The 15,287-nt window shown below is 41.5% G+C and overlaps 1 protein-coding gene across 1 annotated transcript in view; it reads right to left on the reverse strand.

Annotated features, from left to right (window-relative positions):
- Taf1 (TATA-box binding protein associated factor 1) overlaps positions 1-15,287 on the reverse strand; it is a 667,992-nt gene that overhangs the window by 116,809 nt on the left and 535,896 nt on the right. Inside the window, exon 31 of the mRNA XM_080273519.1 lies at positions 13,536-13,731. Coding sequence (XP_080129645.1) covers positions 13,536-13,731 — 196 coding nt within the window. The remainder of the gene's footprint in view (positions 1-13,535; positions 13,732-15,287) is intronic.

Below are 15,287 nucleotides of genomic sequence, written 5' to 3' on the forward strand. Positions count from 1 at the left end.
CAACCAATGATGATGGGGCTGCTTTGTGTAATTGCTTGAGCAATCAAGCGTCCTTAAGGTGCGTTTGTACAACGTGCTAGCTTGACTATGTCTAGGAGCAGAGTCCTAACTCAACGAGGTCTAGGAGCAGAGTGCGTGAATGTGGAAGACCCCAGTTCTTCATAGAAATGTGGGTTGCCAACTACTAATATATGACAGTACTAAATACAGTTAGATTACATCATGATGTGTACGAGGCAAATCTAACAAATTAATCTTAGTTTTAATTAAACTAGTTAAACCAAATATTCCCTTTAACTACGTAAATATCTTAATTCCACATCTGCTTTTCACAAAGATCTTTTCATCCTCGCCACGTCATCTAACGTGCAGACGCAGTTTAGGTCAGTGGAAAATTCTATATAATTACATTTATTTACAACATAGAGTTGTCCAAGAGGGTTAAATGCAGTAGCATTTCATTTAACAATGACAAGAATGATTAAAGAGAACGTAATTTCTGGGTTATAAAAACTGCTTGAACTATTAACAACGGTCCCTAGTTTTCCTCTGCTTTTAACCACGGACGACTCGTTTAAAATGTAGAGAGCACAATCGCTCTAGAAGAAAATATTTCCCACAGTTTTGGGGCCAGCGGAAAATGATACGGTGTATCACCTAATATGACCCTTAGCCAAGAGTTCCCTCCATACATCTAGAGAACCCTGTGCTGCGGCCCTTCTTGGTCGCGCATCCTGACCCATTTGATCTTCACCATCCCCTGGATCTGGAGTGGCTGCTACTCAAGGGGTACCAGTTTATCAATAGTTTTTATACTGGTATGTCCCCTACAGTTTATTTTTTCCGAGTCTCAGCACCCCGTCAGAATCTGGGTGTGTGGAGATCACTTTAGCTAATGGCCACTGGGATCTTGGCTGTTCGGTCTTCACTAAGACCACATCCCCTATGCTTACAACAGATTTGTTCCTGGCAGCCTAAGCCCCATAAAATCTTTCTTGTAGGCTCAAAAGATATTCATCGCTCCAATGTCTATTCCAAGTATCCAACACCCTTTTCAGACGTTTGATATCCCTCCCGCAGATGTTGTCTTAAATCATTATTTTCTATGTTAGGATCATCAACTTCTTCCTGGATATCCACACTAGCCATCGGATGGAGCTTCCTGCCATATAACATATGACGGCCTCCAGCGAGACGCTAGTGTCATCTAGATAAGTCAGGGGTCTATTATTAATCCTGGTTTCAATTTCACTTATTACTGTTCTTAAATCTTCTCTCGTGACCCTAGTTCTATGTAATGTTTTCCTCTGGCAGTTCTTGACAATACCAATCATTCGCTCGGTAAATCCATTTTGCCATGGAGCTCTTGGAGCTGTGAACTGCCAAATACAATTCCGGATTCCCAGCGCCAACTTAACGTTTCGTTCATTATGTTCAACAGTAAAGGTGCTGCTCCAACGAAATTAGTTCCGTTGTCGCTTATTAACTTGCTAGGACAAGACCTTATAGCAGCAAACCTGCGAAAGACATTGAGGAATGTCTCTGAGCTTAGGTCTTCTGCTAATTCTAGATGGACTGCCCTTGTGTAGGCACAAGAAAATAAACAAATGTAAACATTATGGGGAGTTTCCTCACCTGTAACAGTTATAGCCCCTGTGTAGTCCACTCCTGTTACTTGGAAGGGCCGACTTATGTTCATCCTTTCCTTCGGTAGGGCTGGTGGTCCTGGGTAGTTATAAGGACACTGCTCATACCTCCAACAAATGGTGCAGTTTTTGAGATATTTTTTAATAACCTGTCTACCCTTAGGAATCCAGTACCTTTCCCGAATTTGGGCTAAGGTCTGCGGCACACCTCCATGGAGAGTGGAATCATGGGCTTCTTTTATAATTAGTTGTACAAAGCATCCGCTCTTGGGTAATAAACTGGGGTGTTTGGTTTGGATGGGCAACTTAGCCTTTACCAGTCAGCCTCGACATCTTATCAGACCTTTTCCGTCTAAGAATAAGCCTAAATTCTTCAGCAGCTTATTCCCTTTCCCAGTGTCTTGGCCTAAAAGTTTATATATTTCCCCGTAAGAATTTCTTTGTACTCTTTTCAGCCAGTATTCTAGGGGATCTAACATCTGAAACCCCACTTTCTTATTCAAAAATTCAACAACCAATTTAGTAGTGTTTATAAGTTGTCTTACTGATGAGAATCGGCTGATGTCAATTACTTCTGGCTCAGGCACTACAAGATCCAAGTTCACTACACTAACCTCTACAATACTGTACTGTTTCTGTTCAGGCCAATCCTTAGTGAGTAGCCATTTAGGACCTTTAAACCACAAGTTATCTTTGATCAGTCTCTTTATGGCCAAACCTCTCGAGAGCAGATCAGGTGGATTTTGTTTAGAGGACACATGCATGAAATCAAATTTGGAAGACAGCTCTTTAATAGTGTTCACTCTATTATGGACGAAAGGAATTTTACTGTCTTCCTTCCCTATCCAGTAAAGACAAATCTCACTGTCAGTCCATATGTAAATATCCTCAAACTCAGTATCAAGAGTAGTGGTTATATACATGGCCAATTTAGTTCCTACTTCTATGGAAGCCAATTCCATTTGAGGTAGGGTTCTTCCTTTAATTGGCGCAACTCTGGCTTTGGACATTATACTCTTACTATCCTCTCCTCATTTCATCGTTTCATTTTTAAAGGCTCCAACATGCTTGCATGCGTCGGCCTTGGTCACCTAATGGCGGCTTTCCACGCTGCACAATCCATTGCAGCCTCCCTGTTCAGTCCCTTAATCCTCACGTCACACTTAATGACCTCGTCCCATCTCTTTCTTGGTCTACCCCTCATAACCCCACCCCCAATATTAACACTTCTCACCTTCCCCACCGAATTATCATCCCCCATCCTCTCCACATGTCCAAACTATCTCAATCTACCTATCCTCATCACAACACCAATACACTCCAGTCCCATCCTACCTCTGAACTCTTCCATCGTAAACCCAGCCCCCCCGGACCTTGCACACAGGGACGCACTACACATCCACCTAATCATCGTAATTTCTGTACGTCTGTGCCAGCGAATATCCTCCTCCTTTACTGCCCAGATCTCACTACCATACAGCATTACACTCCTAACACATGCTGCATACTGTACAAAGATCCCTTAGCACGTAGGGAGAGTCCTCTCAATGTCAGAAGAGGCAAGAGCTCCCTGAACTTCTTCCAACCACTTCTCACCCAAGCCACAGAGCCAGCTCCAGCTCCACCTCCAGCACACAACATATCTCCCAAATAACAAAACTCTTCCACAAACTCAAGAGATTCACCAGCAAGTTCAATCCTTTCATGCCTGACAATCTCCACCTGCTCTCCCCGACACACTGTACACATAAAATCAGCATTATCTCGCAGTCTACCTCTGATACCACTACATCTCTTGTGCACCCATTTATCACAAACACCACACAAGATAGAATTACTTCCCACACCCTTGTGGCAAACTGCACATGGCCACTCTCCCTCATCTTTGACGGTACCACCACCAACCCTAGATATTATCACTTTTGTTTTATCTGCATTTACCCTTAAGCCCTTGTGCCCCATGCCATCTCTCCACTTCCTAAACCTTTCCTCCGCCTCCCTTTCGTTCTCTGCAATCAACACCAAATCATCAGCATACAACATCTCCCACAGGAGTCCGTTTCTAAAGTAACGTAAGAGGGCTTCAAGTACCATGATAAACAACTTGGGACTCAAGACTGACCCCTGATGCACACCAACATTCACGGAAAACTCATCACTCAAATCTCCATTCACTCTTACCTGGGTGCGAGCACCCACATACATAACCATAACCACCCTAACCAGCCACTTCTCCAAGCCAAGCTTTCTCATTGCCCACTTCATCACCTCTCTCAGGACTCTGTCAAAAGCCTTTTCCAAATCAACAAAAACAAAATACAGATCCCTTCTCCTACCAATATATTATTCCTGAAGCTGTCGAACAATGAATATGGCATCAGTGGTATCCCTACCTGGCATAAACCCAAACTGCATCTCATCAATATTCACTCTTTCTCTAATCATACCTTCTAAAACCCCCTCCATTACCTTCATTATCTAATCTAAAGGCTTTATACCTCTATCATTTCCTCTTTCCAGGGCATCACCCTTCCCTTTATACACATTTACAATTACACTCTTCAGCCAGTCATCTGGGACAACACTCTCATAAATAATCATATTTATCAGGTCAGTGACTAACCTCACCCCTATATCTCCTGAGGCCTTCAACATTTTGGCAGTCAACCCAGACACACCTGCTGCCTTCCCCACCTTCATCCTGCCTACTGCCTCACTTACAGTTGCAGCATCAATTTAAGGCCAAGGGCCAAACACTGGATCTGCTGGCTCCAAACCTTCCTTGTCCGTCAAACTTCTCATTCAACAACCGGCTATAATAGTCTCTCCATGCATCTTTAATATCCTCACTGTTCACCACTACACTTCCTTCATCATTCTTCACACATTGCTCACCTATAATATCCCGATTAACCCTCTTCATCTGATTTGCCACTTTAAATATCATTTTTTTCCTTTCCCCATGATTCAGGTTATCAAGTAAAAGTTTCTGTGACTCAGACTTCGCCCTGTATACCTCTCTTCTAGCCCTAAGCTTGGCAGCCAAGTATTGCTCCTTGCTACCACCCTTCTTCCATTCCCGGAAAAACCTTCTGTTGCGCAATAAGCTACTGCTCCGTAGGCCCTTTGAGAAGCATCACAAAATATGTGTATGTGCAACTTCTCATTACTGTTTACTTCCCCGGGAATACATATGCTTGATGTAGTTTCAAACGCCTTTCTAATCTGTTCCCATTGTTCCACATATGTCTCACCTAATTCAGTGTCCCAGTCTAACTTTTCTCGCCAAGCCTCCTGTAATAAACATTTGCCCCTAATAACTATAGGACTGACCAACCCTATTGGGTCAAATAGCTTGGAAACCTGACTTAACATGGACTTTTTGGTGAGAGTGACATGAGAGAACTTAATTGGTTTCAAACTTATTACATCAGCTGTTGTATCCCAGTTAAGACCTAACACATTTTGAATTCTGGGAATGTCAGAATCTGGATAGTCCTCTTGTATTTTATTCCTCAAAAGCGGTGAATTTGTATTCCAGCTCTGTAACGGCAAATTTGCTTTCCCGAATTCGCTACTTCATAAGCCGTCAAAGCTTCCGACTCTGTATCAGCAACACCTTGCAAATTATCCATATAAATAGCCTGCCCTATTTCTGGGCATCTGACATCTTCAAAACAATGCTTTAAAGTGTTGCAAAGTAGGAAAGGACTAGCACAAGAGCCAAAGAGCACCAATCGGAAACAGTAAGTTTTCAACAGACTATCCTCATTTTGAGGATCCTGAGGCCAGAGGAATTTTGTAAATTTCCTATCCTCCTCTCTCAGTCCTATTCTGAGAAAAGCCTTACTAATGTCTGCTGTGTAAGCATAAGGTTTCTCTCTAAATCTTAGTACAGTAACACATTCCCTAACTTCTATGTTAGTGTAGGTCCAGAGTATAGGCAATCGTTCAAGCTAGCTGATCCTTTGGACGCTTTATTTCTACAATTGAATACTATACTTATGGGAGTAGTTACTGAATCCTTGCTTACAGCATGATGTGGTAAATAGTGTCCTTCTCTGTGGTTAACAGGGAATTCTACCTCTTCTATAAATTTATTCTTCAATTGATCCTTTATAATATTATCATATATGGTCAGATGTTCTGGTTTATCTCTCAACTTCCTTAGAACAGAATTTAACTGAGCTTTAGCTGCTTGGTAATTGTTGGGTTCCATGGTAATCCTACCCAATACTGTCCATCCTTAAATTCCACAGACTGATGATACAAATCCAAGGTTATTTTATCTTCAGGGGTTGGTTCCTCAGAGTGTATACCTAAACTGTCTAGGTCCCACAATTTGTGTACAGGTTCAATATTTTCATCCAACAAGTCATTTATCTGAGTAGGTTCTAATTCTGCACCTATTCTAGCTACCATCAATGACTGTGTGGGGGTACTGAGTCTACTAGTTTGGCCTCTCCTTAATTTAACTTGTTTTGCGAAAGGCAACTGACCTGTAATAAGGTTACCTCCTGGACTCTTGAACAACTGTATCTTATTCTTCTTGAAAGTCCTATGTAAGAATCTTCCACAATAATCATTTTTATGGGACCCACAGTATCTGATTCCACATTCTGTTTAGCCAACTTTATCCCTGAGCTTTGTAGATGATCAGAGGTTTCCTTCAATCCCTTTATGTATATACTTGTCTCCATATTATCAAGCACAGCTGCTGTTATACGGCATTTATATCTGCCTAATTGTATCACAGGTCTAACTAAATCAAAGGACTGAGCTTTCTTAGTTGCTAAGAATCCTGTAATGGCTAGATTTACCTTGCCAATAATAGGTAACTTTAATTTCTTCACAATGTCTGCAGAAATAAAGGTTTTCTGAGCACCCGTATCAAACAGGGTACATACTAACAGGTTTCTGTTCTCAAACAATACCTTCACATCGGCTATGGGAACTGCAGCTGGCATTACTAATGGAGCATTCCCTTTTGCAATTATCATATTGATGCTTGCAGGTTTAGGAACCTCAATTTTCATCCTAGGGCATAAAGCACTATGATGATGATCCTTTTGGCATTTAAAACAAAGATTTAGTTTAGTCTTACAGTCCGCAGAAGTATGTTTGGAGTTCATGCAGATTATACAACACTCCAGTTCCTGAAGCTTTCCAACTCTAGAAGCATAATCAGGATACTGTTGACAAGATGCGCTGGAATGTTCCTCACCACAAAATACACAAACTTTCCTGTCTTTTACCATGGAAGGTTTTAATTCTTTAATATCCTCAGAATTTCTATTCCTTGTCTTTAATACTTCATCCTCGGCCTTTAAGGAGCTAAGGAAAGTACCTATCTCTTCTTTAGGCACATACTTAGTCTTCTCTGACTTAGGTTTCCCAACCAGTTGGTTAGTGGGTTTTTTCTTTATTTCAGTCTTCTGTTTGATCTCAGTAGGTTTTACTGTTCCATGCACATGTTTACAGAGTTGCATCAAGCTTTCCTCAATCTCTTCGCAGGAGAAATTATCCTTTTGATACCTACCATACAAAGCATCCTTGGTTTTCGGTGGAAGCTTTAAGGACACAATTCTTGAAAGCACCCAATCTGATGCCTTAATATCTTCATAAGTACCTAAGGCCTTTAAGTTAGAACTTATTGCAATTCTAAATTTTTGCAAGGAATCAAAATCGTATCTAGGTATGGGTATTCAATTAGAGCCTTCAGTAACTGAGTAATAACTTGCTCCCTGTCTTCATAGTTTTGTCTAAGGATGGTCAAGGCCACCTCATAATTATTTTCTACAACTGGTAATTCTTTTATCAACTGATATGGTGTTCCCTTGACTTGTCCTAACAGATATGTAAGTTTACTGACTTCAGGGAGATCTGTTCTATTGTGTACCAAATATTTGAACTGGTCCCAGAAGGATTTCCAGTTCTGCTCCCCATCAAACTCCGGAAGCGTTATTTTGTGGTAACACAGCTCTACTCTGCTGTTCCACAACTTGTGTTTCCATGGCAGTCTCAGCTAATTTTGACTCTAGTGTCCTTACTACAGTTAAGTATTTTTCTAATTTATCTTCAAATTTCATAGTTTCTGACTCTAAGAGTTCCTTATCATCAGCCTTTACTAAAGCCGCTTCTAAAGTTATATAACTTTCTTCATACTTGTTCCATTGGTCTTTCAGGATACTTAGGAGACTATTTAATTTCTCCTTGGGCAGAGGCATTTCGTTCAACAATTGTTTACAATCATTTATGGCTCTAGGTACCCATCCTGCCTTACTACTAGAAGATCTTTGCAGTAAAGAAACAGACATGTTGACTGATTTCTAATTTAATAATTTAATTATGAATTTCCATCACAAATTTACCCCAACTTAGTAGTTATCTGATTATTATAAATTTTGAAGAGGGTAGGGATTAGATCCTCTTTGTTCAAACTATCCCCCTGGGTTATTAAACCTCTAAGGTTGTATTGATCCCCCCCTCTCATTTCCAAATATTCATTATAGCCCAGCTAATTATTCATTTAATTTTCAGGAGTGTAGGGATTAGGTCCATAGTATCAACCTATCCCCAGGGGTATTAAACCTCTAGGGTTATATTTCATCCACACACTCAATTGCCAAAACACCCATATTCCCCAAGCTCAGACTTTATTACCTCTTAATACTCCATAGGCCCACCCATAGCTTGTATAGCATAGAACTCTCCTTTCTTATGTTCTATATAATTATTTCTGCAGAACTGCTTCCCTACCATGATGGTTCCAATGTATACCATCAGCTTTCAAAGCTGCTTGGAAGGGCCTGGCATTAAAATGTATGAAATCCCTCCCCTTCCTGATCCACTGCAACTTCCTGCTCACAGCTCTGCTAATTAATTTATAATTATGTTCCAAAACAAACTGGAGAGCCATATGACAGGTTCCTTGGCTTGAGGAGAGTTATGGCTACTGAAGATTTACAAGAGCCCTCTATGGCTCCTACCACTGCTAAAATATTCTCCACTACTTCATTGACCTCCACTTCCTCATGGATATCATTTCCTCCCAGGAACAGGACAGTACAGTCATGCTCCCAATCTAATACGGCATTCAGCCTTTCATCTTCAGAGAAAGAGCTTGCCTTTCCTCCTGGAGCTCAATAGACACTTATGTCCACGTCCTCCACTTCAACCGAACATGGTAGTAAATTATGCCCAACAAAAGCAACTTTAAACACATTCAGTGCCTCGGCACACATCGGCTTTCCTCACCCAATCGGGGCACCAAAAATGTGAAAAATATTTGGAGGTTCTGGTAAACAATTGGGGCTCCTCACTTGGGCACCAAGATGTAAAAAATATTTAGTGTATACAAGTCGGTATCCTCTCTCTGACCAAGATGTAAGAAATATTTAATATTTTCTAGTAAACAAGAGTTTATAGAGGTTGGGGGAGTGGACTTTCTGACCACTACTTGGTGGTGGCCAGAATCAAGATCCAATTAGAATGGAGAAATAGAAGAAGGGAAAGACGAGAGGAAGGAGTAGTTGCAAGGAGAGTGGAAAGGTTACAAGAGGATGAGAAAAAGGCAGAGTATAAGAGAGAAGTGGAGGAACGATTGGGCAAATATGAATTGGAGCAGATGGGAGACGTGGAAGGTGTGTGTAGCATATTTACAGAAGAAATATGTGCAGCATGTGATGTGGTGTGTGGAAGGAAGAGAAGACGGAGGGGGGTGCAAGGAACAGCGTGGTGGACTGAAGAGGTGAAACAGGCTGTGGCACAAAAGAAGAAAGCATACAATGAATGGATGAGAAATAGGGGCGTGGAAGAAGTTGAGAGGCGGAAGAGAGAGTTATATGTAGAAAGAAAGAGAGAGGTGAAAAGATTAGTAAGAGAGAGTAAGAAGAGAGTGGATGAGGAATTTGGTAGGAATTTGAGTGTAAAGTGGAGGGACTGTAAGAAAATGTTCTGGAAAGAGGTGAAAAGAGTAAGACAGGGTGGAAGTGAAGTTAGCAGGGGAGTGAAAGATAAAAATGGTAGATTACTAGTGAAGAAGGGAGAAAAAGTGAGCAGATGGAGAGAACACTTTAAGGAATTGTTGAACGTAGAGGATGGAAGTAATGCGACTATAAGTGGCTGGGGAATGGCTGGGAGAAGGAGGGAGGTGAGAAGACAGGAAGAAATCAGTAGGATAGAAGTTGTGGAAGCAATGAAGAAAGTTAAATCTGGGAAAGCCCCAGGAATTGATGGAGTGTGTGGTGAAATGCTGAAGCATGGGGGAGAGATAGTAATAGAATGGATGTGGAAGATGGGCAGATTAGCCTGGGAGGAAGGTAGAGTCCCGGAGGATTGGAAGTCAGGTATAATTATTCCCTTGTAGAAGGGAAAAGGGGAAAAAGAAGTGTGTGGTAATCATAGGGGCATCTGTCTTCTTAGTATAATAGGAAAAGTGTATGGTAGGATACTTATTGACAGAGTTAGAGAAAGAACAGAGAAATTAGTTGGAGAAGAACAGGGAGGCTTTAGGAAGGGAAGAGGTTGTGTTGATCAGATATTCATTCTTAGATCTTTAGTGGAAAAGTTTCTAGAGAAGGGAAAGAAGTTGTATGCGGCTTTCATGGATTTGGAGAAAGCATATGACAGGGTGGATAGACAAGGATTGTGGAAAGTGTTAAGAATATATGGAGTAGATGGGAAGTTGTTGAATGCTGTGAAGAGTACGTACGATGGTGCGAAGGCTGTAGTGCGTGTGGATGGTGAACTGAGTGAATTTTTCTCTTTGAAAGTTGGGTTGAAACAGGGATGTGTCATGTCTCCAAGGTTGTTCAATCTGTACATGGATGGGGTAATAAAAGAGGTACAAGGTAGGGTAGTGGATGTTGGAGTGGCCATGGTGAGAGAGGATAGTGTTTGGAAACTCCCTGTACTGTTGTTTGTAGATGATACTGTGTTGTTGAGTGAAGACGAAGGGGAGCTGCAAGGCTTGGTGGATGAGTTTGGGAGAGTGTGTAAGAAACGGAATCTAAAGGTGAATGTAGGGAAGAGTAAAGTGATGGTCTTTGAGAGAGGTGAAGTCAGTGAATGTACAGCGAGGTTGGATGGTGTGGAATTGGAAAATGTGAGTACGTTTAAGTACTTGGGTAGTGTGATGAGTAAGGATGGAGGTTTGGAGGGTGAAGTGCTTGAAAGGGTACAGCAGGGAAGAAAGGTTGCTGGTTCTTTGAAAGCAGTGATAAGAAACAGGGAAGTGAGCATGGAAGTGAAAAAGTTACTACATGACAGTATTGTGATACCAACTCTAACGTACGGAAGTGAAGCTTGGACGTTGTTGGAAGGACACAAGTCGAGAGTGAGAGCAGTGGAAATGAGTTATTTAAGAGGAGCCTGTGGAGTCACATGGAGAGAGAGGCTAACAAATGAGGATATAAAGGAACGTTGTGGTGTTGATGTGGATGTGATAGGGAGCGTTATAAGGAACACACTGAGGTGGTTTGGCCATGTGGAGAGGATGGAGGGTGAAAGACTGACGAAGAGAGTGTATGTGAGTGAGGTGGAGGGGGGAAGAGGGAGGGGGAGGCCGAGGATGAGATGGAGGGATGGGGTGGAGAGGTATATGAGAGAGGGGGGTGTGAGTTGGAAGCAGGGTAGTGAAATGGCAGGGGACAGGGCGACTTGGAGGCGATTTGTTTGTGGCCACCCCAAACGGGATTGAGGCGTCTGGCAATAGATAGATAGTAAACAACTTGTAGGTCGTTACTCTTCCCTAAGGTTGTCCTTAAGTAAGTTCAAACATGTCTCATAGGGTTAGATGAACCTAACTTAACCTTAACTCACCTACAATAACTATTTCTCTTCTATCTCTTAGCTAATCCCTCCTTGAATTGGCCAATTCGTAAAGGTTACTTAGCTAGTGAAGAGGGAGTGTCGGACAACCAATGATGATGGGGCTGCTTTGTGTAATTGCTTGAGCAATCAAGCGTCCTTAAGGTGCGTTTGTACAACGTGCTAGCTTGACTATGTCTAGGAGCAGAGTCCTAACTCAACGAGGTCTAGGAGCAGACTGCGTGAATGTGGCAGGCCCCAGTTCCTCATAGAAATGTGGGTTGCCAACTACTAATAAATTACAGTATTAAATACAGTTAGATTACATCATGATATGTACAGGGCAAATCTAACAAATTAATCTTAGTGTTAATTAAACTAGTTAAACCAAATATTCCCTTTAGCTATGTAAATATCTTAACTCCACATCTGCTTTACACGAAAAATCTTTTCACCCTCGCCACGTCATCTAACACACAGACGCAGTTTAGGCCAGTGGAAAATTCCATATAATTACATGTATTTACAATACAGAGTTGTCCACGAGGGTTAAATGCAGTAGCATATAATTTAACAATGACAAGAATACTTAAAGAGAACGTAATTTCTGGGTTATAAAAACCACTTGAACTATTAACAACGGTCTCTAGTTTTCCTCTGCTTTTAACCACAGACGACTCGTATAAAATGTTGAGAGCACAACCGCTCTGGGGGAAAATATTTCCCACCTATAGTAATATCTTTGGTATGGCACTTTTTTTGTGCTGGGAATTTGGATAAATGAGAATGCTGATTAGGACTGTGGATTCTGGTGGGGGGGGAAGGGAGGGAGGTATTTGGATAGGTGAAAATCTGGATACCGGCAGCTGGGATACTTGAAGTTGCCAGTATTAACAAATGGGCACGTAGCTTGGGCTATGATTAAAAGGACTCAAGCCAAGAATGAAATGAGTGAAAATAGGACACAAGAGTGGGAGAAGTGGAGATGGGTTATGTGATAGGGGCATGTGAAGTTACAAGGAAAAATAGATAGACAAATGAGGAAGAAGGAAGCATTTGTTGACATGAATGTGTTGGAAAGTGTTGGGAAGAATATCATGAGATGCTTTGGTCATGTAAACAAAAAGTTTACCAAAGAGTTTGCCATCCCTGTCATGAATGCTGACTTGTAAAACTATATTAAAACTAGAATAAGATGCTACCGTAGTCATGAAGAAGTGCAATGGAAAGGATGCAGAGGCATGGCATGGTCTTTTTATGCTACAATACTGAGCTATGAGAAATAAGCTGCAAAAGGATGAAAATTTGGACCAAGTTAAAATGAAACAATTCTTGAAGAGTATATGTGGCTGAGGTGGGGGCAGAAAGGATGAGAAAGGAGTCATAGACGAGGGTGGAGGCATGTGGTAGAGGTACATGAATAAGAATGGTGTGAGATGCACGGAGAGTTGCACATGGCAGTGGAAGGGATGATGTGGAGGTTTGTTGCCAAGCCCTCTGAAATTAAAGTACTGTATCTGGTTAACGACAGACAAACCTATCATAATGCATACATTTATAGACAAAGGCAGCAGCATAACTATCTCTCTCTTTTTCTTCAAATGTATAATATTGTAGTGGGAGAAGAGGAGCTCTAGTGGAAGAGTGGACTAATGACAAATGGGTTATGAGACTGATTCCTACTTGACCTAAGGAACAATATTAAGATGAGAGAGAGATGGGAACTGAAGGGAGAAAAAAAGTCAGTGTGCAAACTCACATATTTTCCCTTTCTTGAGCCATTTCCACAACTGAGACTATGACACTATATTTAAAGATCCTACCAATATTGACTGATATAGGATTACCACTGCTGGAAAAAGATGCAGAGAAACAACACCCTATTTATTATTATTAAAAAAAAAAAAAAAAAAAAAAAAAAAAAAAAAAAAAAGGGGGGCACTTCATATATTACAAGCAACAGTACCAGATAACATGACAAAAGTATAAGATGCATCTAACACACAAATACAACAGTAACACAATTCTCTGTACAAATAGTACCTGAGTATGACAATCTTTGTATATACTGCACAATACCTGAGTATGACAACAGGTGATGATCTGAAGGAGAGCCAAGGTTGTGAGGGTGGTCATGATCAGGTTCAGCATAGGTGTAGTTGCCATCATCATCTGGGCCAAGAGATGTGCCAAGGGAGTCTGTTTCAGCTTGCTCTAGTGCTCGTTCCTGGGCCAGGGCTATCTTCTTCTCCAGTGCATCAAGATGGGCCTGATACTGCCAAATATGAGATGGGAAAGATTATGTTACTGCAACAGGGGATGATCAACCAGAATGACTGCTGGGAAGGATTGTTATTATAAGCTGTTTTCACAGGGTAGGACATATGGATATGATGATGTGAGTGTGCTGGTTGGGGAGACTGGGTGGAATATGTCATGAATGTTATGTTATGATAGTAAGTGACAGGATAATACCAGAGAAAATTTTGTTCGGTAGGATTATGTTGACTTTTATATTGGCGTATGTTCCACAGGCAGGCTTGGATGAGGTAGAGAAGGATAGATTTTGGGATGACTTAATATATGTAGTAAGTGGTACGGGGGATGATGAGATTGTAGTTTTGGGAGGGGACTTAAATGGTCATGTTGGTGCAGCAGTTCAAGAATATGAAGGACTATATGGGGGACTTACATATCGTACAAGAAATAAGGAAGGGGAGAGGATACTCGAGTTTGGTAAGGCAATGAACAAGATTGTGTGCAACACACATTTTAGAAAATGAGAGGATAGGTTGATTACATGTGAGTCTGGGGGAAATAGCAGCCAGATAGACTATTTCCTGGTCAGACGGGCTGACAGGAGGTCAGTGAGGGAGTTGTAAGGAGCAAGGAGTGTGTGCAACAACACAAGTTATTGATGTGTGACATGAAGTGTGTGCAGCAACCCAAGTTACTTATATGTGACATGGTGCTAAAGGAGCGGGTGATGAAAAAGAGGACCTATGCACCTCGGAGGAAAATATGGAAGCAGAAAAAACAAGTAGTAAGGAATGCCTTCTACAGCGAGATAAGAAGAGTGGTGGCTGAACTGCAAGTTGTTGATGGAAGTGTTAATGAACAGTACAGAGCCCTCAAGAGCAACCTCTTAAAAGTTACTGTTCAAGATGTGGATGGACAAGGGGCCCCCCAAAGACATAAAACAACATGGTGGTAAGATAAGCGTGTAGAAGCTGCAGTTAAGGAGAAAAGATGGCTTTTCCAGAAATGGAAGAAGAGTGGTAACAATGAGGAATACAGTACTTGGTTGCCAAGCATAAGGCTAGAAAAGAGGTTTACAGAGAAAAATCTGAGTCACAGACACTTTTACTTAATAACCAAAATCATGTGGAGAGGAATATGATATTTAAGGTGGTAAATCAGATGAAGAGGGAGAATAGGATCATCATACGAGAGCAGTATGTGAAGAATGATGAAGGAAGGGCAGTGGTGAACAGTGAGGATATTAAAGACACATGGAGAGAGCATGATAGCCAGTTGTTGAATGAGGAGTTTGACTGGGACAGGGAAAGTTTGGAGCCAGCAGAACCAGTGTTTGGCCCTTGGCCTTTCATTGATGCTCCTACTGTGAGCAGGGCAATAGGCAAGATGCAGGTGGGGAAGGCAGCAGGTGTGTCTGGGTTCACTGATGAAATGTTGAAAACCTCAGGAGATTTAGGAGTGGGGTTAGTCACTGACTTGATGCATATGATAATATATGAGTGTGTTGTCCCAGATGACTAGCTGAAGAGTGTAATTGTAAATGTGTACAAAGGGAAGGGTGATGCCCTGGAA

This window comes from Coenobita brevimanus, chromosome 55 (genome assembly GCF_032717465.1).
Source record: "Coenobita brevimanus isolate Jiangsu-jjx chromosome 55, ASM3271746v2, whole genome shotgun sequence".
In the NCBI taxonomy this organism is placed as follows: domain Eukaryota; kingdom Metazoa; phylum Arthropoda; class Malacostraca; order Decapoda; family Coenobitidae; genus Coenobita; species Coenobita brevimanus.